Source organism: Trematomus bernacchii, unplaced genomic scaffold (assembly GCF_902827165.1).
Source record: "Trematomus bernacchii unplaced genomic scaffold, fTreBer1.1, whole genome shotgun sequence".
Taxonomy (NCBI): domain Eukaryota; kingdom Metazoa; phylum Chordata; class Actinopteri; order Perciformes; family Nototheniidae; genus Trematomus; species Trematomus bernacchii.
In genome coordinates this window covers 8274803-8302524 of record NW_022987567.1, presented here as the reverse complement: position 1 = coordinate 8302524, position 27722 = coordinate 8274803, and the positions used below count along the sequence as shown (strand labels likewise).

The 27722-nt window shown below is 39.9% G+C and overlaps 1 protein-coding gene across 6 annotated transcripts; it reads left to right on the top strand.

The window, feature by feature from the left end:
* Positions 1-1106: 1106 nt before the first annotated feature.
* On the top strand, positions 1107-27648 carry ntrk2b (neurotrophic tyrosine kinase, receptor, type 2b). 6 transcript variants are annotated; one of them, XM_034125643.1, is made up of 20 exons: positions 1107-1711; positions 5262-5336; positions 5426-5497; positions 6997-7065; positions 7909-8060; positions 9723-9859; positions 12927-13059; positions 14741-15046; positions 15732-15740; positions 16350-16358; positions 16898-16906; positions 17327-17361; positions 17627-17726; positions 18565-18753; positions 19310-19440; positions 20242-20414; positions 21750-21990; positions 25277-25282; positions 26302-26460; positions 27404-27648. In XM_034125643.1, the coding sequence occupies exons 1-20, from the start codon at positions 1512-1514 to the stop codon at positions 27587-27589; spliced, it is 2391 nt and encodes a 796-aa protein (XP_033981534.1). In that variant the 5' UTR covers positions 1107-1511; the 3' UTR covers positions 27590-27648. The 6 variants fall into 6 exon arrangements, with proteins under 6 accessions (XP_033981534.1, XP_033981532.1, XP_033981533.1 ...); XM_034125641.1 differs by having other exon boundaries at positions 16347-16358; XM_034125642.1 differs by having other exon boundaries at positions 15729-15740.
* Positions 27649-27722: the final 74 nt, after the last annotated feature.

The following is a 27722-nucleotide window of genomic DNA, read 5'->3' as shown; positions in this document are numbered from 1 at the left end:
ACCTCCTTTTCTCCCTCGTGGTGTTTTCATGCTCCTTCAGATATAGGCAGAGGATCTATTGCGAAATAAAGAGCTCTCTTCCCTCTGCTATACTCTGTGGTTACCATGGAGACAGATATAATTCAGTTCTTGATGTTTCTCATATAAAAAAAAAAGCCTGCGTACATATTTTCATCTGCAACCATAGCGACACTTGACATTGTCAGCGCTATTTGTAAAAAGCAAGTCACCATAGCGACACTAACCATCCCGGCTGTGTCATAGATCATGTGTTGGGGGTGGGGGGGATTTTAGGAATCCACCGGTAAACAGGATTTATTTCTTGCACTGTAACTCTCAAAGGAGTGAAAAATAATGGGTTTAAGATGTGTTATTTGGGGCATTAAAGGTAAAAGAAACACTGAATTTTGCAATGAATGTGTAATGTATGTATATGTTATTAATATGCACACATTGGGGATTGGACAACTACTTGCAGGGCAGCTTTTAATATTTGTGGGAAATTAAAATGTATTTAATAAGTCAGTGTTTAGTCAACTTCAATCTAATTAAACCTTAAAACATTGAAATAAAATGCATAATCATTTTAAATCCAGATTATTTTTCTTTCTGTGTTATTTGGGGCCTTAAAAGTACAAAAGAGTAAAGTACAGATGTTTTTTCTCATCTAATTCCTGTTCCCCACTCTGACCAGTGATTGGAGCCATTGGAAGCTCTCTGCACTCATAGTATAGGTAATTATTTTTCATAGATGCACCCCGTCTTGTGCGTCAACCGTACGTCACACTATAGGCCTTTAATGGCCAGCCGTACAACAGTGTTGCTGCTCTCCAGTGCATGGAGTTTAACATGCATGCTGCTGTTCATGCTGCACATCTGCACACAGCTGAGACTCCAGGAACACGCTTTCTGATGCATGTTAAAAAATTAAAAAATCTGCAAGAAATTCCTATAAATACAACTTGGTGGTGGAGGTGGGGGGGGGGGGGGGGGGGGGGGGAGAGATGTGCTCGTCCTCGGCTATAATCGATAGACGCATGCAGGTATAGCCTTCCTCCCTCACACACTCACTCACTCACACACACACACGCAGCATCCTCCTCTACTCCGCTGTGCACTATTTTTCCTCCCCATCACCGCCACACATATGAGAAATCGCTGGTGCTGGTGCTGGTAGTGGGTGGGGGGGGGCGCTGCCTATTGATCTCTAAACATCTGGAACACCTTCATATTTGTTTTACAAGGCAGAGGGACGGAGCACTTGACACCTTCGCTTCTCGATACAGCAGCTCTGCGGAAGGCCATCCATGGCATCTTGATATTAAAAACCGTGGGCTTTGCGCATTCCTCCCCGACATCTTTCCTGCTTCTTCTTCTCCTGCGGAAAGGATTAACTTGGCCACATAAAAGCGACGAGGAGAGGGAAGGAAGGGAAGGGAAATCTTGACAGTAATTCAGCCTTATTCTGTGTGTGTAACGGGGGGGATTCGTCCATCATTGGACCCACCGCAATGGACTCCAGCCAGTGTGGCACGGCTCGGCTCGGATTGTTTTTGGTTCTGATTTTTTTGGGTCTGTGCAGGAGATTTAGCGATGCCTGCCCCGCATCCTGCACCTGCACCATCACACGGATTGTTTGTATTGATCCTGAGCCGGGGATCGAGGATTTCCCTGTCCTCACGTTGGATGACATGGAAAACATCACGGAGATGTAAGTGTGTGTGTGTGTGTGTGTGTGTGTGTGTGTGTGTGTGTGTGTGTGTGTGTGTGTGTGTGTGTGTGTGTGTGTGTGTGTGTGTGTGTGAGGAAAAAAATCATCGTGCAGACACAAGTTGTTAGGATGCAATGCGTAAAAAATACCCAAGGGTTAGGGTTATGATCATAAAGGTATTAATAGGCCTTATATGCCCCCCCTCAGATCAATAAATGCCACATTTTTCTTCCTTATTACCAATGGGTTTGTCAGATCTTAGTATATGCATGCGTGTGTGTGTGTGCGTGTGTGTGTGTGTGTGGGGAGGGGGGGGGGTCGCGCTTGCATGGATAGTGAATGTGTGTGTTTGGATTAGTCTTGTTTTCTTTAGGTAGTGATGGAGTAAACGTTGAGGCCCTGCGCAGACACGTTGGGCGGCGCTGTGATATAACCAAACATTAGAATAATAAATATAGAATAAAAACGTAGAATAAATGACCACAATGTGGGCAGATTACATATGAGATCTCATATGGATGTGCGTCAGTGTGTTGCATGATTGGGGGAGAAAGGGGGGAGACTGGGTGAGTTTCTGAGGCAGACAGTGTCACTTTCCCATCATGCATGCAGTCTACTGAAGAACCATATTCACTTTGTTGGAGCAGAACACCTCTGCTACGCGCCGTTCGTTGGATGAGGCTGGATCTCTATTAAATTAAGAAAGGAATTGAAAACACCGGAATCAAAGTTATAACAAATTATCTGAGTTTACTTCTAGTAGGAAACCAAACACATATACAAGTTATACAGAGTACTCGAGTACTCCGGGCTTCAGGCTTGTGACGCGGTTTACAGATAGACAGACCAGCCTTCAGGAAACGAGAAGTACAAACTTCAAGTTTGGGATGCGGTTTACACGTCTCTAGACCTGCCTTCAGCAAACAAGAAGCATTTTTACATACAAAACCAACCGTATACATATCCCTATTTTGGGGCGGAGATGTGTTGAATTGTTCCTTCCCATTTTCCTCCCAAGCGAATTAGAGAACCCCTGGGGAGGAGCTGTGTAAGCTGACCACCTCCCCCAAGTGTCCTGACTGGCTGGATTCGCTTCTGGTGAGGTCAATAGTTCTCACCAGGACTTGAAATTCCCCTAAGGTCAAAAGTCAATTCTTATCTCCGTCCCGATCTTAACTCCATTCCTTTTCCATGAGAGTTTTTACATAAACTATCCTATTTCAGACATTTAAACTTTCCTTCACCTATTTAACGATGTCTTTAATGACTTAATGACCGCATCTGGCTTTTATGGACGATAAGAAGGATGTTGGTGTGTTGAAACACAGAATCTCTGGATCAGTGAGTTTGAAAGTAAGAATAACATTCCTATTCTAAATGACTTATCAAAACCCGTTTGTGATTACCTAAAACAGTTCAAACAATACATGTTTACTTCAATACAGTGTAGAATCATATCTTTTTACTTCAACTTCTCATAACTGGACTAAGAAAGAATATTTTACAACATTAACTCGATCTTTAAAGAGGTTGAATAGTGTTTCAAGTGATCATGAATTTAATGTATGGATTTTATGGCCTAATGATTCTCTAATACAATTATACTACTACAGTATTTTGTATACCTGGTTTTATTTTATTGACTTTTATTTAATTGAAATGTCTCATGTATCCAGGTCATGACAGCGCAAATTGCAAAACTTTCATAATATATGTATGTATTTGTTCCTATACTTATCAGAGGTATATCTTAAAAGAGTTTGAGTAAAACACAATAAATCGAATTTGAAGTAATCATGAATTTAATTTAATGTTATACTTTAAAATGTGCCCAGGTCAATAGCAAAGAAAGTATACAATATTTGTGGGATTTCTTATTAAATAGTATGCACAACAAGTAGTATTTCAAGTGATATATACACAGCATATTTCTGATGTAAACAACCTTTCGCATGCCGGAAAAAAACCACTTTGATTACCTTTAAAAAACATTTTTACTGCACGTTGTTTATAAATATTTGTTGGTGTGGAGACAATTTTGTTTGCCTTTAACACGGCTGCAATATATTACAAGTTCAAGTATCTAAAACTACCTTAAGATTCTGCTTCAGGAGACTTGTATATATTCCAAAGTACAAATAGGGACACAGGATATTTTATTGTTATAGTTAGATTTGCAAAAAGATGCAGCTTCGTGATTTTCTCACCAAAGCTGCACATTTACCAGAGGTGGGAGGAGTACTGATATCCTGTACTCAAGTAAAAGTAGAAGTACTCAGATCTTGTACTCGAGTAAAAGTAGAAGTACTCAGATCTTGTACTTGAGTAAAAGTAGAAGGACTCAGATCTTGTACTTGAGTAAAAGTAGAAATACTCAGATCTTGTACTTGAGTAAAAGTAGAAATACTCAGATCTTGTACTTGAGTAAAAGTAGAAGTACTCAGATCTTGTACTTGAGTAAAAGTAGAAGTACTCAGATCTTGTACTTGAGTAAAAGTAGAAGTACTCAGATCTTGTACTTGAGTAAAAGTAGAAATACTCAGATCTTGTACTTGAGTAAAAGTAGAAGTACTCAGATCTTGTACTTGAGTAAAAGTAGAAGTACTCAGATCTTGTACTCGAGTAAAAGTAGAAGTACTCAGATCTTGTACTTGAGTAAAAGTAGAAATACTCAGATCTTGTACTTGAGTAAAAGTAGAAGTACTCAGATCTTGTACTTGAGTAAAAGTAGAAGTACTCAGATCTTGTACTTGAGTAAAAGTAGAAATACTCAGATCTTGTACTTGAGTAAAAGTAGAAGTACTCAGATCTTGTACTTGAGTAAAAGTAGAAGTACTCAGATCTTGTACTTGAGTAAAAGTACTCAGTAGTCTAGCAAAATGCTCTATCATGACCTGGACAAATTAGTAAAATAGTTTAGCATTAAAATACATTTAAAAAAAGGAAATGATCACTGAAATACTTTCCGTGGATTGCTCAAACTCTTGTAATGATATACCTCACTTTTTTTTTTAGATGAAAATAAAATTCTGCGTTATAATAACTCTATTTTATACATATTTTACCCCCTCATGGCCTGGACACATTTGTAAAGTAACTTAACCTATGGTAAACAAAATGCTGCTACACTACTTATTAGATATACACTTTAAAGGGCTGTCATTTTACAAAAGAAATGTGGAAAAGGGGCAGTTGTTGCATCATGAGAACCAAAAAAAGCAGCTATATATGATCTTAAACCTAAATAACACGAACAATATCAGCAACAGTGTCTCTCACTTAACAAGCGAACAGTGTGCAAATACATGCTGTTGTTTTATATTGACAATCAATGCTGAAGAGATTCCCTTCAGTACAGAAATACGACAGCAGTGTATATATCACATTTAGCTGGCTATGTATACATCATTACAACATTTTTTTAAACATGGCATGGATCTAGTTTTTAAAGTACAAAAACTATTATCTTGTCTCCTACTGCTATTGGAGAATATATGCATCAAATAAAGTGTGTACATGTGATATCAGATGTTCTCCTTCTGTTTCGCAGATACATAACGAATCAGAACAGGCTGTTTGAGATCACAGACAACAGTCTGCGGCACTACATACACCTCAGAAACCTGTAAGTACCTCATCATGACTTTTACAAAGACTTTTGGTATGTTTGAAGCTGTATTTAAACGGCTAACTCAACATCTTATCTTCCCACAGAACAGTGATGGGGACCAGATTGACGTCCATATCATCAGATGCATTTTACAACAACACAAGACTTGAATATGTGTAAGAAGCATTTTAAAGAGGCCCATTTCTGCTTTTAGGTTTTTTCCTTTGCTGTAGTGTGCATAGGGTTTTTTGTGCATGTAAATGGTCTGTAAAGGCAAAAATCCCAAAGTCCCTGGACATAGTGACATCACGATGTAACACTCAGACTTCTCTTGGCTATTGGAGACACTACATACTGACATACACCTGAACATCAGCAGGAGAGGACTCTTTAAAGTAGAGACACTACATACTGATATACACCTGAACATCAGCAGGAGAGGACTCTTTAAAGTAGAGACACTACATACTGATATACACCTGAACATCAGCAGGAGAGGACTCTTTAAAGTAGAGACACTACATACTGATATACACCTGAACATCAGCAGGAGAGGACTCTTTAAAGTAGAGACACTACATACTGATATACACCTGAACATCAGCAGGAGAGGACTCTTTAAAGTAGAGACACTACATACTGATATACACCTGAACATCAGCAGGAGAGGACTCTTTAAAGTAGAGACACTACATACTGACATACACCTGAACATCAGCAGGAGAGGACTCTTTAAAGTAGAGACACTACATACTGACATACACCTGAACATCAGCAGGAGAGGACTCTTTAAAGTAGAGACACTACATACTGATATACACCTGAACATCAGCAGGAGAGGACTCTTTAAAGTAGAGACACTCCATACTGATATACACCTGAACATCAGCAGGAGAGGACTCTTTAAAGTAGAGACACTACATACTGATATACACCTGAACATCAGCAGGAGAGGACTCTTTAAAGTAGAGACACTACATACTGATATACACCTGAACATCAGCAGGAGAGGACTCTTTAAAGTAGAGACACTACATACTGATATACACCTGAAAATCAGCAGGAGAGGACTCTTTAAAGTAGAGACACTACATACTGATATACACCTGAACATCAGCAGGAGAGGACTCTTTAAAGTAGAGACACTACATACTGATATACACCTGAACATCAGCAGGAGAGGACTCTTTAAAGTAGAGACACTACATACTGATATACACCTGAACATCAGCAGGAGAGGACTCTTTAAAGTAGAGACACTACATACTGATATACACCTGAACATCAGCAGGAGAGGACTCTTTAAAGTAGAGACACTACATACTGATATACACCTGAACATCATCAGGAGAGGACTCTTTAAAGTAGAGACACTACATACTGATATACACCTGAACATCAGCAGGAGAGGACTCTTTAAAGTAGAGACACTACATACTGATATACACCTGAACATCAGCAGGAGAGGACTCTTTAAAGTAGAGATACTACATACTGATATACACCTGAACATCATCATGAGAGGACTCTTTAAAGTAGAGACACTACATACTGATATACACCTGAACATCAGCAGGAGAGGACTCTTTAAAGTAGAGACACTACATACTGATATACACCTGAACATCAGCAGGAGCTTTGTTTGGATTTTAATTGTTGTTGTTTCTTCTTCCAGAAATCTCAGAGACAATAACCTGTCGACATTGTCATGGAGAACATTTCAGAACTTTAACATATCAGTACCGTAAGTGTCTCTTTTTTCTCTGTGTGTGTGTGCAGAAACTTTCAGAGTCTCTTTACACAGAGGGGACACATGTTGATGTAGAAGAGACATGAAGAAGAGGGGACACATGTTGATGTAGAAGAGACATGAAGGAGAGGGGACACATGTTGATGTAGAAGAGACATGAAGAAGAGGGGACACATGTTGATGTAGAAGAGACATTGAAGAAGAGGGGACACATGTTGATGTAGAAGAGACATGAAGAAGAGGGGACACATGTTGATGTTGAAGAGACATGAAGAAGAGGGGACACATGTTGATGTAGAAGAGACATGAAGAAGAGGGGACACATGTTGATGTAGAAGAGACATGAGGAAGAGGGGACACATGTTGATGTAGAAGAGACATGAAGAAGAGGGGACACATGTTGATGTAGAAGAGACATAAGGAAGAGGGGACACATGTTGATGTAGAAGAGACATGAGGAAGAGGGGACACATGTTGATGTAGAAGAGACATGAAGAAGAGGGGACACATGTTGATGTAGAAGAGACATGAAGAAGAGGGGACACATGTTGATGTAGAAGAGACATGAAGAAGAGGGGACACATGTTGATGTAGAAGAGACATGAGGAAGAGGGGACACATGTTGATGTAGAAGAGACATGAGGAAGAGGGGACACATGTTGATGTAGAAGAGACATGAAGAAGAGGGGACACATGTTGATGTAGAAGAGACATGAAGAAGAGGGGACACATGTTGATGTAGAAGAGACATGAAGAAGAGGGGACACATGTTGATGTAGAAGAGACATGAAAAAGTGGATTTTGCATAATAGGTCCCCTTTAATATTCATTCCCCAGCATCCTGCTGTCCGGTAACCCTCTGGATTGTGTTTGTGAGAACTTGTGGATCAAGATGAGGATCCTGGAGGACAGCGAGGGTCCGGATCCGGAGTGCATGGACGAGCGAGGAGTCACGCAGGAGTTCGCCACTCTCACTCCTCCAGACTGTGGTAACGTGACACTGAGTTTATAAAAAGCTCATATTGACCGTTCAGAGAGCTGATCGCTGCATGCAAATAAATCCGGAAACAAATCCATGTAAAGCTCTGGTTGCATGTTCCTTTTTCTTATTGACTCTCCATGTTTCCTGTCCATAAGTCTTCCTCCTGTGAAGCTCCTCCACACACTCCTCCTGAAGATAAGATCAGATAAATACTTTATTGATCCCAAATTGGGAAATGTTTACGTTGCAGCAGCATAAAAGACATGGCATTGTACAATACAAATTAAAAAGACTAGAAATACACAAAAAATAAGAAAATATACATGTTGAATTTGCAAATTAACAATAACAAAAACAAAATATGAAGCAAGTTATTATATATACATAAGTATGTGAGGGATGGAATATTAAACTGAATATATAAATGTAGACAGTGTCTTCTCTCACCCAGTGGTGTAAAGTACCTCATTTACTTGAAGTACTGTACAATTTTGGGGTACTTGTACTTTACTTGAGAATTTAAATGTGTGGCTCCTTCTACTCCACTACAATTCAAAGGTACATGGTGTACTTTTACTCCACTACATGTATTTAATACCTTTAGTTACTTTACATATCTGGATGAATGATGTGAAATATAATCAAGCCTTAAATCAAACTTTAGTTCAAAGTCATTCAAACTAGCTGCACCTTTACCAGCTTTGAGAACACTTTCATGATCAATCATTATAAAACATATCATATATATTATTCTGAAATGGACCAATCTGCACAATGACTACTTTTACTGTCGCTACTTTAACTATATTTTGATGATAATACTTTTCTACTTTCACTTGAGGAACATTTTGAATGCAGGACTTTTACTGTAACAGAGTATTCCTACACTCTGGTACTTCTACTTTTACTCAAGTACAAGATCTGAGTACTTCTACTTTTACTCAAGTACAAGATCTGAGTACTTCTGCTTTTACTCAAGTACAATATCTGAGTACTTCTACTTTTACTCAAGTACAAGATCTGAGTACTTCTACTTTTACTCAAGTACAGGATCTGAATACTTCTACTTTTACTCAAGTACAAAATCTGAGTACTTATACTTTTACTCAAGTACAAGATCTGAGTACTTCTGCTTTTACTCAAGTACAAGATCTGAGTACTTCTACTTTTACTCAAGTACAGGATCTGAATACTTCTACTTTTACTCAAGTACAAAATCTGAGTACTTCTACTTTTACTCAAGTACAAGATCTGAGTACTTCTACTTTTACTCAAGTACAAGATCTGAGTACTTCTCCTTTTACTCAAGTACAAAATCTGAGTACTTCTACTTTTACTCAAGTACAAAATCTGAGTACTTCTACTTTAACTCAAGTACAAGATCTGAGTACTTCTACTTTAACTCAAGTACAAGATCTGAGTACTTCTACTTTAACTCAAGTACAAGATCTGAGTACTCCTACCTTTACTCAAGTACTCCTCCCACCTCTGCTCTCCCCTGACCTTCCTCTCTGATACATACAGTAGATGTTGCTACTTCCTGCTGGCTTGTACTCCTGACGAGGATATAAAAAGCTCATATTGACCGTTGGGAGAGCTGATCGCTGCATGCAAATAAATCCATGTGAAGCTCTGGTTGCATGTCTAATGTTGCTCCTTTTCCTTGCAGTGGTTCCTTTAGTAGAGGTCAACCCAAAGTCAGTGACGGAGATGCAGGGGAGCAACGTGCGGGCGGTGTGCAGCGCCTCGGGTTCTCCAGCTCCGGAGATCACGTGGAACCTCGACTTGTTCTCTACACACCACGAGGTGAGGCCAAAACACACATTACTTCCTGTTTATTATGCTTATTTACCTTTCCTGTAGTGTGTTAGGCTTTTGTGCATGTAAACCACATGTGTCAAACTCAAGGCTCGGGGGCCAAATCAGGCCCTTGGTGGATTTAATTTCGGCCCGCAGGATAATTTGTAATTACTAATAGATCTGGCCCGCCGGTATATTGCACGCACACCTTCACTCCATCCTGAGGGTCTCCTCAGCTCAGAGCCTGACCCCAAACATTGATGAACTTGCACCCAAGATGAGATGCCAAGTTTCTGGCTTGAGCTAGCATCACAGAGCAGCACACTGAGTTTACATGGATGTTTCCTTCTGCACTTGTTTTCTTGAGACAACAGGGCATGTTTGGTTTTCTCTTTGAGGGAAATAGTTTTTTTGAAGCTGTTGTTGGCCTGTGGAGAAATGTAATGATAAGAAATGACTCTGGAAAAGCTGCAGATAGAGCCATAAGAAATGAATGCAACTGATTATTTAATGTTTAATGTTGTTTTTATAGGCAATCATTTAAAGTGGACCTATCATGCTATATTTGAATAATATAGCTTAGGACCATATAAGGCATATTTATACTTTTTTTTTTTCAAAATACCAAACAGATCATGCATTTTAGCCATGCCTCATTTTGCTCAATTTGACATTTTTTAGCCCTGTTTTAGCAAGGGCAGATTCAGTGAGAACAGCACCATCTACAGGCCTGGCATATGTACTACAGCGTCTCCAGCGCTTTCGAACGGCAATGGCCGTGGCTGTCTCCTCCTGATTGGTGGAGTTGGCCCAATAGCCGTAGCGCCACCGTCCTGACGTCAGGACAGTGTTCAAATCTGGATCAGTTTTTATCAGATCCGTTGCAGCCCCTTTTTTAGAGATTTGGGTATGGAGGAAAATAGAGAGGGTTGTGTTTTCTGACACTTGGTGAGTTCCCTGGAACACCGGGGACACATATTCATGTATAAAAGACGTACAAAAGTGCATTTTGCATGATAGGTCCCCTTTAAGTTTTGTTAGTTCCAGGTTTAATATGTGCAATAAGTTCATTTCAATACGTTTTGCAATAAACATTGAACCAGTCCGGCCCTCGACTAGTACCCATTTTCTTATTTTGACCCACAGTATATTTGAGTTTGACACCCCTGATGTAAATGGTCTGCAAAGGCTAAAATCCCTAAGCGGTTGACCAATCACAACAGAGCCGGCCAGCTAACCAATCAGAGCAGACTGGACTCTGGTTTCAGACAGAGGGTGAAAAGAGGTGCTGCAGCACAGGCAGTATGAGAAAAATAAAGAGCTTTTTGAACATTAAAGCTTGGAGACATGTCACAGTAGAGACACAAAATATAAATACAAAACCTGAAAATGAGCGTAATGGGGCTCCTTTAAGGAAATGTTTCCGCAATTCAGTGATTTAGACTATAACGTGTAGCAGGAATGAGCGTCACATGCCGGAATTCATTCAGATTGTTGGCATTTTATTTCCCTGGTTTCAAAGTCAATGTTTTATTTGAGTGGTGTTGTATTTGCAGACTGACATACAGTAAGAGCTTTGGTTCAAACATCACTAAACGATTTCAATGGTTTTGTTTTTTGTCAGTAAACACCCCCATCTTGGGAATGTTGAGACCTTTTTAAACATTGAAGCATGTAAACAACATCTTCCGTCACCCTGTCGATGTTGTTTCTTCATGAATGACTGCCTCACTGCACATTATCCTGCTTACACAGCTCCATACTGAAAGATCATCAATATTGAAAATGATCCTTATTGCTTCCGCTAAGAAAGAAAATGGTCCGTCGTGTTTGCTTCCTGTCTGTCTTCTTCTGCTGTTCCCTTTAGTGTTTACTTCCTGTCTGTCTTCTTCTGCTGTTCCCTTTAGTGTTTACTTCTGGTCTGTCTTCTTCTGCTGTTCCCTTTAGTGTTTACTTCCTGTCTTCTTCTGCTGTTCCCTTTAGTGTTTACTTCGTGTCTGTCTGTCTTCTTCTGCTGTTCCCTTTAGTGTTTACTTATTGTCTGTCTTCTTCTGCTGTTGTTCCCTTTAGTGTTTACTTCTGGTCTGTCTTCTTCTGCTGTTGTTCCCTTTAGTGTTTACTTCCTGTCTTCTTCTGCTGTTCCCGTTATTGTTTACTTCCTGTCTGTCTTCTGCTGCTGTTCCCTTTAGTGTTTACTTCTTGTCTGTCTTCTTCTGCTGTTGTTCCCTTTAGTGTTTACTTCCTGTCTGTCTTCTGCTGCTGTTCCCTTTAGTGTTTACTTCCTGTCTATCTTCTTCTATTGATGTATCTGACATCCAACGCTCTGTCTTTTAACCCCTTTCCTTCAATCCCTTGATCCTCCTCAATAACGGTTATGCTTAGCAGCCGTGTGTTATCGATTAATAACAACCTCTGGGTTCCCTCGACAAAAAGCAATGGGATTTCTCCATAGGATTTTGGAATATTGTAAAAAATAAGATCTGTGGAAAAGGAACCTGTTAGCAAAATGCTAACGTTATGTTATAAAGGAACTACAGCCGAGTCCAGCAGCACGACTTCAACGTCACGCCAACTTAAGATCCATATTCAAACACACAGATTCTAAATGGTACGAGTTGAAGCGTTTGTTTGAACAGTTTGCAGGAGGCAGGTACTTGCTTTCAAGCAGAACAGGGCTAACAAACTTAGCGGGAGTGTTTACGTGTTCGGTGTAATGACGTACAACGACCTCCACAACTTCTGTAGTCCTATTCAGCCACTTGGTAACAACCATCGTTTTTCAGACACGTCAACTCTTCAGAAATCCCCAGTGGGGTCACTGCTGATGGATTTCATGTCGTAGAACAAAACGTGACCCGTCTCTTCAATGTGTCTCAACCACAGACCTTATTTCCAGCTATTTTCCAAAAAACATGTTCGCTAAACCCATTGGCTCTGAGACGAGGGAACCGGAAGTGGTAAAATGCTAACTCACTTCCAGGTTTTAGGACTCGTTCCTGCACCACTCTATAACGTATAATATTACATGCATACTGCGTGGCGTGTAATAAATATAATACTGCTGTGTTTACAGATTGATCCCTCGGATACGAAGAGTATCCTCACCTTGACTGATTTGTCTCCTGATGATCACGGGAAGCTGATCATCTGCAGCGCTGAGAACATGGTCGGTCAGGGAGAGGCCACGCTGCTGCTCAACATCCTCTGTAAGCGCTTTTCTCCTAGTATCCACTGTAACTGTGAGAGACTGTAAGATAAGATAAGAAGGACCTTTATTGAGCGTCGTAGGGAAATTCAGGTGAAATAGCAGCAACAGAAAAAGGGAGGAACACAGGTAGTACACATGAGAATAAACACAGGGATACTAAGAGTAAGTTGACCTACAGCTCAGTTATTGAAACTAAAGTAACCCTCCCAACCCTGAGCATGCATGTGTTGTTATTTTCTATCTGCAAGTTTATTGTCTCTAATTTCCCCTCATGATTTTACAAATGCTTGCTTCTAAACCTTGTTTTGTTTCCAGTGGAAGCACAAGGCTCCTGCTCACTTTGTTATCATTACTGTCTCTGGGCAAATCTTATTGACTCTCCATGTTTCCTGTCCATAACTCTTCCTCCTGTGAAGCTCCTCCACACACTCCTCTGCTTGTTTAGTGCCACGTTTATCCTCCTGAAGTCACTGTGTACTCTCCCCAGCACATGGATACTAAGTACATGTACTCAAGTTCTGTACTTAAGTACCATTTTGAGGTACTTTACTTGAGTATGTCCATGTTATGCTACTTTGTACTTCTACTCCACTTCAGTTCAGAGGTACATGGTGTACTTTTCCTCCACTACATGTATTTAATACCTTTAGTTACTTCACAGATGTGGATGAATGATGAGAAATCTAATCAAGTGTTAAATCAGACTTTAGTTCCACCTGGAGTAAATCCACAAGCTACCCTGCAGTATACAAAGTCATTCAAACTAGCTGCACCTTTACCAGCTTTGAGAACACTTTCATGATCAATCATTATAAAACATATCATATATATTATTCTGAAATGGACCAATCTGCACAGTGACTACTTTTACTGTCGCTACTTTCACTATATTTTGATGATAATACTTTTCTACTTTTACTTGAGGAACATTTTGAATGCAGGACTTTTACTGAAACAGAGTATTCCTACACTCTGGTACTTCTACTTTCACTCAAGTACAAGATCTGAGTACTTCTACTTTTACTCAAGTGCAAGATCTGAATACTTCTACTTTTACTCAAGTACCAGATCTGAGTACTTCTACTTTTACTCAAGGACAAGATCTGAGTACTTCTACTTTACTCAAGTACAAGATCTGAGTACTTCTACTTTCACTCAAGTACAAGATCTGAGTACTTCTACTTTACTCAAGTACAAGATCTGAGTACTTCTACTTTTACTCAAGTACAAGATCTTAGTACTTCTACTTTCACTCAAGAACAAGATCTGAGTACTTCTACTTTTTCTAAAGCACAAGATCTGAGTACTTTTTACTCAACCCTCCTTTCATGTTCGTTTCTCCACCTCATTACTTTGGTGTTCCTGGTCAAATGTATTTAACTCCCTTGTCAGCTGTAAACAATGTTTCGGACTACTGGTTTACATTAATTATGTTCAAAGGCCTACTGTGGAGGCAATCAAATGTCAATCACAATATTTAAATAAATCGGTCAAATGTAAGCACAAGATGTGAGCACTTCGACCACCTGTGCTCTCCTCTAAGGATCCTCTCTAAACTCATAGATGTAGCTTCTTCCTGATTTTACTCCTGCTGTTGATGTCCTGTCTCCTTCCCTGGTATCACTATTCCTCTTCCTCTCCCTTCCTCTGATCACTCTTCCTCTCCCTTCCTCTGTCAGTCGCCCCCACCATCGTGCAGCTGCTGGTGCCGGAGCGGGACCACCACTGGTGCATCCCCTTCAGCGTGACCGGGAACCCAAAGCCCGACCTGCAGTGGTACCACGACAACGTGGCGCTGCAGGAGCAGGACCACATCCGCACCATGATCCACCTGGAGACGGAGAGCGAGTTCCACGGCTGCCTGCAGCTGGTCGACCCCACGCACATCCACAACGGCATGTACCGCCTGGTGGCCAAGAACAAGTACGGTCGCGACGAGAAGAAGATCTTGGCCTCGTTCATCGAACCGCCAGACTTCGGCCCGGGTGTGTTATTGATAGTGCTGGAAAGTAGCGGTTCTAGACCGATTTGCCTGGGGGGGCAGTTATTTCATGAGAGGGGCACAATGCAAGCTGGTTAAAAAGACAAAGACAGTATACAGTAATTGGTATTTGTTTTTGTAAAGTTATTTGTTTTAGTCAATTTAAGTTACAGTCCTTTGTTTCAGTATTTCTTTTAAGTTAGAGTATTTGTTTTAGAAACTTTAAGTGACAATTTAATAAAAATGTGTATATAAGGTAATGAACAGTTTAATCTCCTCTGTACATCCAGGTCTCTGATCTGATTTAGTTCCAATAAATCGTAATATTGTAACCTTTGTTTGGAGGGGGGCCACAGGGGGGGTCCTGGTCAGAGTTACGGGGGGAACTGCCCCCCCCCCCCCCCCCTAGGTGGAAAGTACAAATGTAAATAAAAACATCATAGCATAAAAATTATAAAAACATTATACCTTAACATAAGGATTGCCGTGTGTGTGTGTGTGTGTGTGTGTGTGTGTGTGTGTGTGTGTGTGTGTGTGTGTGTGTGTGTGTGTGTGTGTGTGTGTGTGTGTGCTAATACTTTTGTACTTGTACTTCTTCCACTGCTGGTTATTCATACATTTAGTAAGAAGTTTGCACAATTCTGTTTTAAAGTCCACTGCTAATGCACATTTTTGTTTCTTTTCAGCAGAGGATATCGGTAAGTACTGATTCCACTTCATTTTACAAACAATACTGGTGACGCTCGTTAGGAAGCCAATGTCTACAGTTTTTAATTATTTATTGTTTTTATTGTTCTGTCTTTTTATTTTGTAAAGAACAGTTTAATCTCCTCTGTACATCCAGGTCTCTGATTTGATTTAGTTCTAATAAATCGTAATATTGTAACGTGTTTTTGGAGGGTGGCCACAGGGGGGGTCCTGGTCAGTGTTACGGTGTGTGTGTGTGTGTGTGTGTGTGTGTGTGTGGTGTGTGTGTGTGTGTCTGTGTGTCTCTCTGTGTGTGTGTGTGTGTGTGTGTGTGTGTGTGTATGTGTGTGTGTGTGTGTGTGTATGTGTGTGTGTGTGTGTGTGTGTGTGTGTGTGTGTGTGTGTGTGTGTGTGTGTTTGTGTGTGTGTGTGCATCTGTGTGTGTGTGTGTGTGTGTGTGTGTGTGTGTGTGTGTGTGTGTGTGTGTGTGTGTGTGTGTGTGTGTGTGTGTGTGTATCTGTGCGCGTGTCTGTGTTTTTTATTCATACATTTAGTTAGAAATTTGCACAATTCTGTTTTAAAGTCCACTGCTAATGCACATTTTTGTTTCTTTTCAGCAGATGATATCGGTAAGTACTGATTCCACTTCATTTTTACAAACAATACTGGTGACGCTCGTTAGGAAGCCAATGTCTACAGTTTTTAATTATTTTTTGTTTTTTATTGTTCTGTCTTTTTATTTTGTATTGAAGTATTCCAGTAATGTATGTTGCATGTTTTTATTTGATTGTATTTACTTGTTTAAAATGAAATGTGTCTTTAGGTTGACTTACAACATCTGTCCAGGGACTACAGATGAAAAATTGTCTCTTGGCTAACTGGCACATTTACAGAAATGTTAATTAATGTGCACTGTCCCTGTTAAATAAATGAATAATGAAATGAATAAATACAGAGTAGTGTCGTGATGACGTGTTAGGACATTTGTTAGGAAGTTAGTTCCAAAAAGCAATGGGATTTTTCCATTTGGTTTTGGATTATTCCAAAACGCTGTGTAGACAATGGCGTCATATAAAGCTTTTATTTGAATGATGTCTGTAGTTAAAATGAACCTTTTCATGATCTGTCCGTCCTCCTGTCTCTCTGTCTTTCTCCTGCTTTGACCCAGACATGACTGGTAGGTTCTTGTACTTAAAAATTAAAATGTTATTGTTTAATCCCTGTACTCTAAAATATACTGTTTGTTGTATTATTTTCACTGTCATTAATACTATTTTTGTTCATTTTTATTCATATTTTTGTAAATAACTTCGGAAATATTTACAGATAAAGTTATTATTTTAACATTTTCTGACAAACATTGTAAAAAATCTTGTTATTATTTATTTGTTTGCACCTATTATTTAGTATTAATTCAATCATTTCATTTTATGTGTTATTAATATTACAGTAATACTTGTTATATCATATTTTCATTTTTGTAACACTATTTGAAAAATCTGCAATGTGTACTGGCATTATTTAGATATATTGAATTCTACAACCGATATTTAAGAATACAAATACAAATATTCTGACAAGCATTTCATTTTTCCAGACCCTCAGCTTCCCCCGCTGGACGACAGTGTTGCAGTAAGTCACCATTTATGTTTAAATAATTTTTCAGGGAGATTATATTATAATTTGTGAGAAAAATAATAACAAATGACAGGTTAGTGTGAGAAAAATATAGATATTTTTGATGCAACTTAAATATTATTTTCTTGCATTCCTGTCATGTAAATAATCTCAGAACTCCTCAAATTAAGTGGGGATCCTGACCCCACTGAAATAAAAGAATACCAGAGGTTTTTGTTCTTAATTATGTTTTAAAATTATCATTTTTTTGTGTTTTCAGGTTTATGTAGTGGTGGGAATCGCAGGAGTTGCTTTGACTGGCTGCGTTCTGATGGTGATCATTCTGAAATATGGAAGAAACTCCAAGTTTGGCATCAAAGGTGAACTACTTTTCATATCCTGCTGATGTTCAGGTGTATATCAGTATGTAGTGTCTCTACTTTAAAGAGTCCTCTCCTGCTGATGTTCAGGTGTATATCAGTATGTAGTGTCTCTACTTTAAAGAGTCCTCTCCTGCTGATGTTCAGGTGTATATCAGTATGTAGTGTCTCTACTTTAAAGAGTCCTCTCCTGCTGATGTTCAGGTGTATATCAGTATGTAGTGTCTCTACTTTAAAGAGTCCTCTCCTGCTGATGTTCAGGTGTATATCAGTATGTAGTGTCTCTACTTTAAAGAGTCCTCTCCTGCTGATGTTCAGGTGTATATCAGTATGTAGTGTCTCTACTTTAAAGAGTCCTCTCCTGCTGATGTTCAGGTGTATATCAGTATGTAGTGTCTCTACTTTAAAGAGTCCTCTCCTGCTGATGTTCAGGTGTATATCAGTATGTAGTGTCTCTACTTTAAAGAGTCCTCTCCTGCTGATGTTCAGGTGTATATCAGTATGTAGTGTCTCTACTTTAAAGAGTCCTCTCCTGCTGATGTTCAGGTGTATATCAGTATGTAGTGTCTCTACTTTAAAGAGTCCTCACCTGCTGATGTTCAGGTGTATATCAGTATGGAGTGTCTCTACTTTAAAGAGTCCTCTCCTGCTGATGTTCAGGTGTATATCAGTATGGAGTGTCTCTACTTTAAAGAGTCCTCTCCTGCTGATGTTCAGGTGTATATCAGTATGTGGCGTCTCTATTCTGATTCTGATTGCGATAACAACGTCTGCTTTTGATTTTCTGATATCTTTCTTACATCAACTCACCAGTGTTTTTCCTTCTCCTCCTCCCCAGGCTCCTCCTCGGTCATCAGTAACGACGATGACTCCGCCAGCCCTCTTCATCACGTATCCAACGGCAACAACACCCCTTCGTCCTCGGAGATGGGTCCGGACGCCGTGATCATCGGCATGACAAAGATTCCCGTCATCGAGAATCCGCAATACTTCCGCAACTCGGGCAGCATGCTGAAATCTGACACCTGTGAGTTACTGTAACCCGGCACCTTTTCAGATCAAATCCATTCAGGGGTCACTGCCACCGGACGCCATGTTTTTACCGCCAGCATCCGCCTGCACGGTGAAACTGAAGCAGATTAGATGATGCTCAGAAACATGAGATCCTTTAACAGAAGATACACTCAGCAGAATGAGCCTGAAGGAGCAACTTCAGTGCCTATAATGCATTAAAATTAGACTTATAATGTGTTAGAAACTGCCCTATAGCACTATATTATAGCTAGAGTATGCATTATGCTTTATAACAATACATCAAAACACATTATAAAGCATTTTGTAAATAATTACGAGGTAAAATATTAGTTGTCATGCATTTAAATCTTATTATAATGGCATATAATGCATTTAAATGATATTATAATACAGTTCAATCTTATTATAATGTCATATAATAAATGTCAAACATACTTTTAGTGTGTTACAATATCTGCTGAGGATTGGGAAGACAATACAACATTTTACATTCACTGAAACTCCCACTGGATAATCATGATGACCTCAGGATTGTTTGTGTGTTAAAGTTGTGCAGCACATCAAGAGACACAACATTGTTCTGAAGCGGGAGCTCGGAGAGGGAGCGTTCGGGAAGGTGTTCCTCGCCGAGTGTTACAACCTGACCCCAGATCAGGAGAAAATCCACGTGGCCGTCAAGGTACAGAACAATCTGTCTTTTATAAAAGTACACACATCCTTCACTCAAGTAGAAGTACAGATACTTGTGTTTAAAAAAATACTCTGGTGAAAGTAGAAGTACTGACTAAACTTCTTTACTCAAGTAAAAGTAAAGAGGCTTTGAAATGTACTTCAGTAAAAAGTACCCATAACTAGCAGCTGTTTTAAAGAGTACCTGACCTCCCTTTATATTAATAGAACAATAATGTCATTGTTAGCTAATGAATGTTTCCATGCTGAACAACGGCAACATGACAACGTTTTCATTGGTCCCTCTTCTTTAGAGAAGACCAGGAAATGATGGATACACGGATCGTGTTCAAATCAATAGGCACGCAATGACTCTAAATAATAATGATCACGCCACCAAACACACATTCAAACTAAAGGAACCAGCCTGTTTGGGAAATGTGAGAAGTAGAAAGTACAGGTATTAGTGTTCAACATGTAAGAAGTAGAAAGTACAGGTATTTGGGTTCAACATGTAAGAAGTAGAAAGTACAGGTATTTGGGTTCAACATGTAAGAAGTAGAAAGTACAGGTATTTGTGTTCAACATGTAAGAAGTAGAAAGTACAGGTATTTGTGTTCAAAATGTAAGAAGTCAAAGTAAAAAGTCGTCAGAAAAATAAGTAGTGGAGTAAAGTACTGATGCCAGAAGAATGTACTTAAGTACAGTAACGAAGTATTTGTACTCCATTACTTCCCACCTCTGATCTGGTGAAATGTATGGACTAGATTTAATTCATGCAGGTGTTTACTCTCCCCTTGTCTTTCCTCAGACTCTGAAAGAGGCCAATGAGAGCGGCCGGGCAGATTTCTACCGAGAGGCGGAGCTTCTCACCAACCTGCAGCACGAACACATCGTCACTTTCTACGGAGTGTGTGTGGAGAGCGACCCGCTCATCATGGTGTTCGAGTACATGAAGCACGGAGACCTCAACAAGTTCCTCAGGTAAGTAGAGGAGAGGACTCTTTAAAGTAGAGACACTACATACTGATATACACCTGAACATCAGCAGGAGAGGACTCTTTAAAGTAGAGACACTACATAATGATATACACCTGAACATCAGCAGGAGAGGACTCTTTAAAGTAGAGACACTACATACTGATATACACCTGAACATCAGCAGGAGAGGACTCTTTAAAGTAGAGACACTACATACTGATATACACCTGAACATCAGCCGGAGAGGACTCTTTAAAGTAGAGACACTACATACTGATATACACCTGAACATCAGCAGGAGAGGACTCTTTAAAGTAGAGACACTACATACTGATATACACCTGAACATCAGCAGAAGAGGACTCTTTAAAGTAGAGACACTACATACTGATATACACCTGAACATCAGCAGGAGAGGACTCTTTAAAGTAGAGACACTACATACTGATATACACCTGAACATCAGCAGGAGAGGACTCTTTAAAGTAGAGACACTACATACTGATGTACACCTGAACATCAGCAGGAGAGGACTCTTTAAAGTAGAGACACTACATACTGATATACACCTGAACATCAGCAGGAGAGGACTCTTTAAAGTAGAGACACTACATACTGATGTACACCTGAACATCAGCAGGAGAGGACTCTTTAAAGTAGAGACACTACATACTGATGTACACCTGAACATCAGCAGGAGAGGACTCTTTAAAGTAGAGACACTACATACTGATATACACCTGAACATCAGCAGGAGAGGACTCTTTAAAGTAGAGACACTACATACTGATATACACCTGAACATCAGCAGGAGAGGACTCTTTAAAGTAGAGACACTACATACTGATGTACACCTGAACATCAGCAGGAGAGGACTCTTTAAAGTAGAGACACTACATACTGATGTACACCTGAACATCAGCAGGAGAGGACTCTTTAAAGTAGAGACACTACATACTGATATACACCTGAACATCAGCAGGAGAGGACTCTTTAAAGTAGAGACACTACATACTGATATACACCTGAACATCAGCAGGAGAGGACTCTTTAAAGTAGAGACACTACATACTGATATACACCTGAACATCAGCAGGAGAGGACTCTTTAAAGTAGAGACACTACATACTGATATACACCTGAACATCAGCAGGAGAGGACTCTTTAAAGTAGAGACACTACATACTGATATACACCTGAACATCAGCACAATATTAATGCTTTTTTTCGTGCAAAAGTGACAACAAACTCTGCTTTTGCTTCTCAAATGTAAGTATCTTGTGTTCAGTGTTATATTTTCTGACCTATACTCTACCGTTTGCTTGTCTCTGTGTCCAGGTCTCACGGGCCTGACGCGGTGCTGATGGCCGACGGGCAGCACAGCATCATGGTGGAGCTCACTCAGTCCCAGATGCTGCACATCGCTCAGCAGATTGCAGCCGGCATGGTGTACCTGGCCTCGCAACACTTCGTCCACAGAGACCTGGCAACAAGGAACTGCCTGGTGGGAGAAAACCTGCTGGTGAAGATCGGAGACTTCGGCATGTCCAGAGACGTCTACAGCACAGACTATTACAGAGTGAGTACCACACAGTATTTACACCTCTAATTCCTTTATTAGGGCTACTTTTTTTTATGCATGCTTCTTAGGTAACATTAAGCTGTCTTTGGCTCTTTTCAGCTGTAACGATGTCCCTCTGTGGGACTAATACAGGTATTCTGATTCTGATTCTATTGATCCCAGTAGCGAAATTCAGAGTGAAACACAGGATACAAATAAACACATAAATGACCAGTAGTTTCATTAAATTATGAGTGTTTTATAAATATGTATAGCACCTGGTGTCGTTATTTGCAGCCATTAAAAAACCGAAATATGTCATAAAACAAAAGTGCTTTTTCTTTTAATACCTAAATATTATAATATCAAAATATATGAAGTATTTTTGTCAGTATTGCTGTAGAATCTGAGTTCTTCTTTGACCTCTGCTTCACATTGTGAAATATACACACAAATATGGAAATGTACCCCCATACGCTCAAATATGTAATTAGAATTTGATTCCAGTGTTGGCTTTAAATAACCGTGTAGCTGGAGAAATGACAGTTTTAAACCAGAGGTATTTTATCTATTTGTAATACCATTTAAATGCAAATTCTATAATCTGCATAAAATTACTGTTAGCCTGATAATAAGGGCACACGGTGCAGGAATTCTCTTTTTCCCTGGAGTTAATACGGCCCTTCACTCTGCATGAAGGCATCATATTAAAATAGCAGTATAAGAAGCTCCGACAAAGACCAGTAAAAAAGACTATCATTTGTCATTTTGAGGATTAGATGGGTGTATTTTCTTATTCTTCTATACCAGTTTGGACCCCACAGTGCCCTCTGCTGCACAGAAATATATAAAGAATGATAAATAAATCTCCATGCATCAGATAGGATCTCCACGAAGAGCGTCTGTCAACAACTGAGACGTTTTTATTAAATAAAGAGCAGGACAGGACGCAGCTTAACAGAGTTAGACCGTCTTATCTGCTAAAACAATATAAGATATCTATGCAATAAAATAAATCACATCAACCATGAATAAGACTTAGGGCAGGGGTGTCAAACTCAAGGCCCGGGGGCCAAATCCGGCCCGCAACTTCATTTAATGTGGCCCACAAGAGCTTGCAAAGAATATAATATGTTTATTATACGGTTACATGGCGATTTACAGAAGCACGTTGCCCATAAACTACATGTCCCACAATGCATCTCAAATCTGCCTTTTTCTCAGAATTTGCCTTTTTCTCTTCAAAATATGCCTTTTTTGACTTTCTTTCCAGAATGTGCTTTTCTTTTAAAATCATTTTGTGACATTCTCACTGAAGAGACTTGCAATTATTTGCCCTAGACTTCTACTTTCAGACGTAGTTAATTATGAAGTTATTACCCTATCCGATAACAATCCAATGCAGAGGCAATAATGTAATATAATACATTATTTTATATTTATTAAATATTTATATATGTATTTTTATATAGTCTTAATGTTACAACCGGCCCTTTTGAGTGCAACCATAATGCGAATGTGGCCCGCGATGAAATTGAGTTTGACACCCCTGACTTAGAGGATGCCAGGTTGATGCCATGTGAATACAACGAAACATACGTTATAAGAACTAGAGTTACAAGATGATTTGATATATTCATTAATTGCTCAACAACAACAACAACAACAACAAATATTATAATTATGATTTTTCAATACATTTTAATAATTGATTAATCATTAAAAAAATATATTGCGTCAAGCATAAATATGCCGGATTTTAGCTTGGAGCTACTTTCCATCCGCAGTCCCTCACATAAAACATTTAAGAACATGACAATTATAACCTGGATTTAAAAGTAGTAAGAGTTGCAGCGGACCTGCAGGTTTCTGGGAGTTTGTTCCAGATATTTGGAGCATCATAACTGAACGCTGCTTCTCCATGTTTAGTTCTGACTCTGGGGACAGAAAGCTGACCAGTCCCTGAAGACCTGAGAGTTCTGGATGGTTCATAATTTAGCAGGAGGTCAGACATGTATGTTGGGCCTAAACCATTCAATGCTTTATAAACCAGCAGCAGGATTTTGAAATCTATTCTTTGACACACAGGAAGCCAGTGTAAAGACTTCAGAACAGGAGTGATGTGATCCACTTTCTTAGTGATACCCTTAGGGAGATACCCCTGTGTTAAAGTGCGAGAGGAGATACCCCTGTGTTAAAGTGCGAGAGGAGATACCCCTGTGTTAAAGTGCGAGAGGAGATACCCCTGTGTTAAAGTGCGAGAGGAGATACCCCTGTGTTAAAGTGCAAGAGGAGATACCCCTGTGTTAAAGTGCGAGAGGAGATACCCCTGTGTTAAAGTGCAAGAGGAGATACCCCTGTGTTAAAGTGCAAGAGGAGATACGCCTGTGTTAAAGTGTAAGAGGAGATACCCCTGTGTTAAAGTGCAAGAGGAGATACCCCTGTGGTAAAGTGCAAGAGGAGATACCCCTGTGTTAAAGTGCGAGAGGAGATACCCCTGTGTTAAAGTGCATTTAGCGGTGATAGCACGTCTGTTTGTTTCTCAACCACTCTTTGAGTTGACCTTTGAAGCTGTTGAGAGTGGGACAATCCTGTATCTCAGTTGGGAGGCTGTTCCACAATGAGCTGCCTTTAACGGAAAGGACATTTTGTCCAAAAGTGGTCCGTCTGCGGTGGACTTCACAGTCTCCTCTGGTTTCTGACCTAGTGCAGCGTCCAGTGTGTTTTTTGTGGATGAATTTCATTTTTCATGAAAAGAAACGTGAAAAAAAATGTGAAGATTTGGTGCTTTTCTTTCTGACATCCTACTAAAGTAAATATCTTTGGGTTTTGGACGGACAAAGCAATACTAATAAGACATTTCTGAGAAACTGGGATCCATATTATTCACTATATCCAGACATTTCATGGACATGACGGTGGTGGGTGGGGGTGTAGGTGATGAAGGTGATTGGATAAAAGAGGAGACAGTGAGACAGGAAATGCGTTTAGCAGACAGGAAACATCAGATGGAAAGAGACGGGAAGACGCTGCAGAGTTCAAAGCATTTGATGTAATAATAACAGCCGACTTTCAGGAAAACCGGAGTGACTGAACCTAATTTAATATAGTAATTTAATACACCACATTACCTGTTCATGAGGTCCACTCAGCTCAGAGTAAACTAGCTCTGATGGTGTGGTTTCTAATGAAGACTCTCCCCCTTTTCTCTCTTTCTCTCCCTCATGTCTTCTCTCTCTCTCTCTCTCCCTCTCTCTCTCTCTCTCTCCCTCTCTCTCTCAATGGGGCTTTATTGGTGTTAAAGTTTCAGGTAACAGTGCTGCCAAAGCATCCGAATGCAAAAGTACACACTATAAAAACCATATGATTATTAACATACAGATGGACAGAAGTGTGTGTGTGTGTGTGTGTGTGTGTGTGTGTGTGTGTGTGTGTGTGTGTGTGTGTGTGTGTGTGTGTGTGTGTGTGTGTGTGTGTGTGTGTGTGTGTGTGTGTGTGTGTGTGTGTGTGTGTGTGTGTGTGTGTGTGTGTGTGTGTGTGTGTGTATCTCACATTGTGGCATGACATAGCAAGATATTGTCTTCTTCTCCTGGGAGTAATTTATTTTATTTTGAAAGTTCATTTAGTTATTTTATGGGTTTAAACAATGACTTTTTCAAAATAAAAGTTCCTTATTCACTATATTTTTCACATTTTAGGAGGTACACTGTGTGTTTGTGTGTGTGTGTTTGTGTGTGTATTAATACATATTGGGCTGCAAGATTTGTCTCCTTTTCCTCACTTTTATTTTGAAAGTCATTCAGTTATGGTATGGGTTTAAACGGGGACATTTTCAAAACAAAAGCTCGTTATTGGTTACATTTCTCACATTTTAGGAGTTAGTGCATCCCTGTACACTGTGTGTGTGTGTGTGTGTGTGTGTGTGTGTGTGTGTGTGTGTGTGTGTGTGTGTGTGTGTGTACTTAAATACATATTTGGCCGCAAGATTTGTCTCCTTCTCCTCTAAATACTTTTATTTTGAAAGTCATTCAGTTATTGTATGGGTTTTAACAGTGACATCAAAAGGTCCTTATTCACAAACATTTTCCAACATTTTCGGAGGAAGTGCATGTCTGTCCCAGCCTCACCTCTCTGTCTCTGTCTCTCTGTCTCTCTATCTCTCTATCTCTCTCCCTGTCTCTCTATCTCTCCCTCTCTCTATCTCTCCCTCTCTCTCTCTCTCTCTCTCTCTCTCTCCCTCTCCCTCTCCTCTCTCTCTCTCTCTCCCTCTCTCTTTCTCTCTCTGTCTCTCTGTCTCCCTCTCTCCCTCTCTCTCTCCCCCTCTCTCAGGTCGGAGGTCACACGATGCTTCCTATTCGCTGGATGCCTCCTGAGAGCATCATGTACCGACGCTTCACCACAGAGAGCGACGTCTGGAGCCTTGGAGTCGTGCTCTGGGAGATTTTCACCTACGGGAAGCAGCCCTGGTACCAGCTGTCCAACAACGAGGTCAGAGACTCCTTTAACACACACAATCATTATTCACCTCTAGCTAAACACACACACTCTTCTACGTATAGTCTTGTTAGAAATAGTTCTTTAGAGAAGACCAGGAAATGATGGATACACGGATCGTGTTCAAATCAATAGGCACGCAATGACTCTAAATAATAATGATCACACCACCAAACACACATTCAAACTAAAGGAACCAGCCTGTTTGGGAAATGTGAGAAGTAGAAAGTACAGGTATTTGGGTTCAACATGTAAGAAGTAGAAAGTACAGGTATTTGTGTTCAACATGTAAGAAGTAGAAAGTACAGGTATTTGTGTTCAACATGTAAGAAGTAGAAAGTACAGGTATTTGAGTTCAACATGTAAGAAGTAGAAAGTACAGGTATTTGAGTTCAACATGTAAGAAGTAGAAAGTACAGGTATTTGGGTTCAACATGTAAGAAGTAGAAAGTACAGGTATTTGTGTTCAACATGTAAGAAGTAGAAAGTACAGGTATTTGTGTTCAACATGTAAGAAGTAGAAAGTACAGGTATTTGTGTTCAACATGTGAGAAGTAGAAAGTACAGGTATTTGTGTTCAACATGTAAGAAGTAGAAAGTACAGGTATTAGTGTTCAACATGTAAGAAGTAGAAAGTACAGGTATTTGTGTTCAACATGTAAGAAGTAGAAAGTACAGGTATTTGGGTTCAACATGTAAGAAGTAGAAAGTACAGGTATTTGTGTTCAAAATGTAAGAAGTAGAAAGTACAGGTATTTGAGTTCAAAATGTAAGAAGTCAAAGTAAAAAGTCGTCAGAAAAATAAGTAGTGGAGTAAAGTACTGATACCAGAGAAATGTACTTAAGTACAGTAACGAAGTATTTGTACTCCATTACTTCCCACCTCCGTATATAATTAAACGTTCCTTACCTTACCTTGTTGTTTTTCATCCTGCAGGTGATCGAGTGCATCACGCAGGGCCGTGTTCTGCAGCGGCCTCGCACCTGTCCTAAAGAAGTGTACGACCTGATGCTGGGCTGCTGGCAGAGGGAGCCGTACATGAGGCTGAACATCAAGGAGATCCACGCCATGCTGCAGAGCCTCGCTAAAGCATCGCCCGTCTACCTGGACATCCTGGGCTGAGGCTGCTGCTGCTGCTGTACGTACGTGTGTGTGTGTGTGTGTGTGTGTGTGTGTGTGTGTGTGTGTGTGTGTGTGTGTGTGTGTGGTGTGTGTGTGTGTGTGTGTGTGTGTGTGTGTGTGTGTGTGTGTGTGT

What these genes read in the sequence shown, in the direction of transcription:
- ntrk2b (XM_034125640.1), top strand. Translation starts at nt 1,512, where the DNA reads ATGGACTCCAGCCAGTGTGGCACGGCTCGGCTCGGATTGTTTTTGGTT. An exon ending in ATGGAAAACATCACGGAGAT is followed by an intron (nt 1,712 to 5,261) that starts GTAAGTGTGTGT and finishes TCTGTTTCGCAG; the next exon opens with ATACATAACGAATCAGAACA. An exon ending in AAATCCACGTGGCCGTCAAG is followed by an intron (nt 19,441 to 20,241) that starts GTACAGAACAAT and finishes GTCTTTCCTCAG; the next exon opens with ACTCTGAAAGAGGCCAATGA.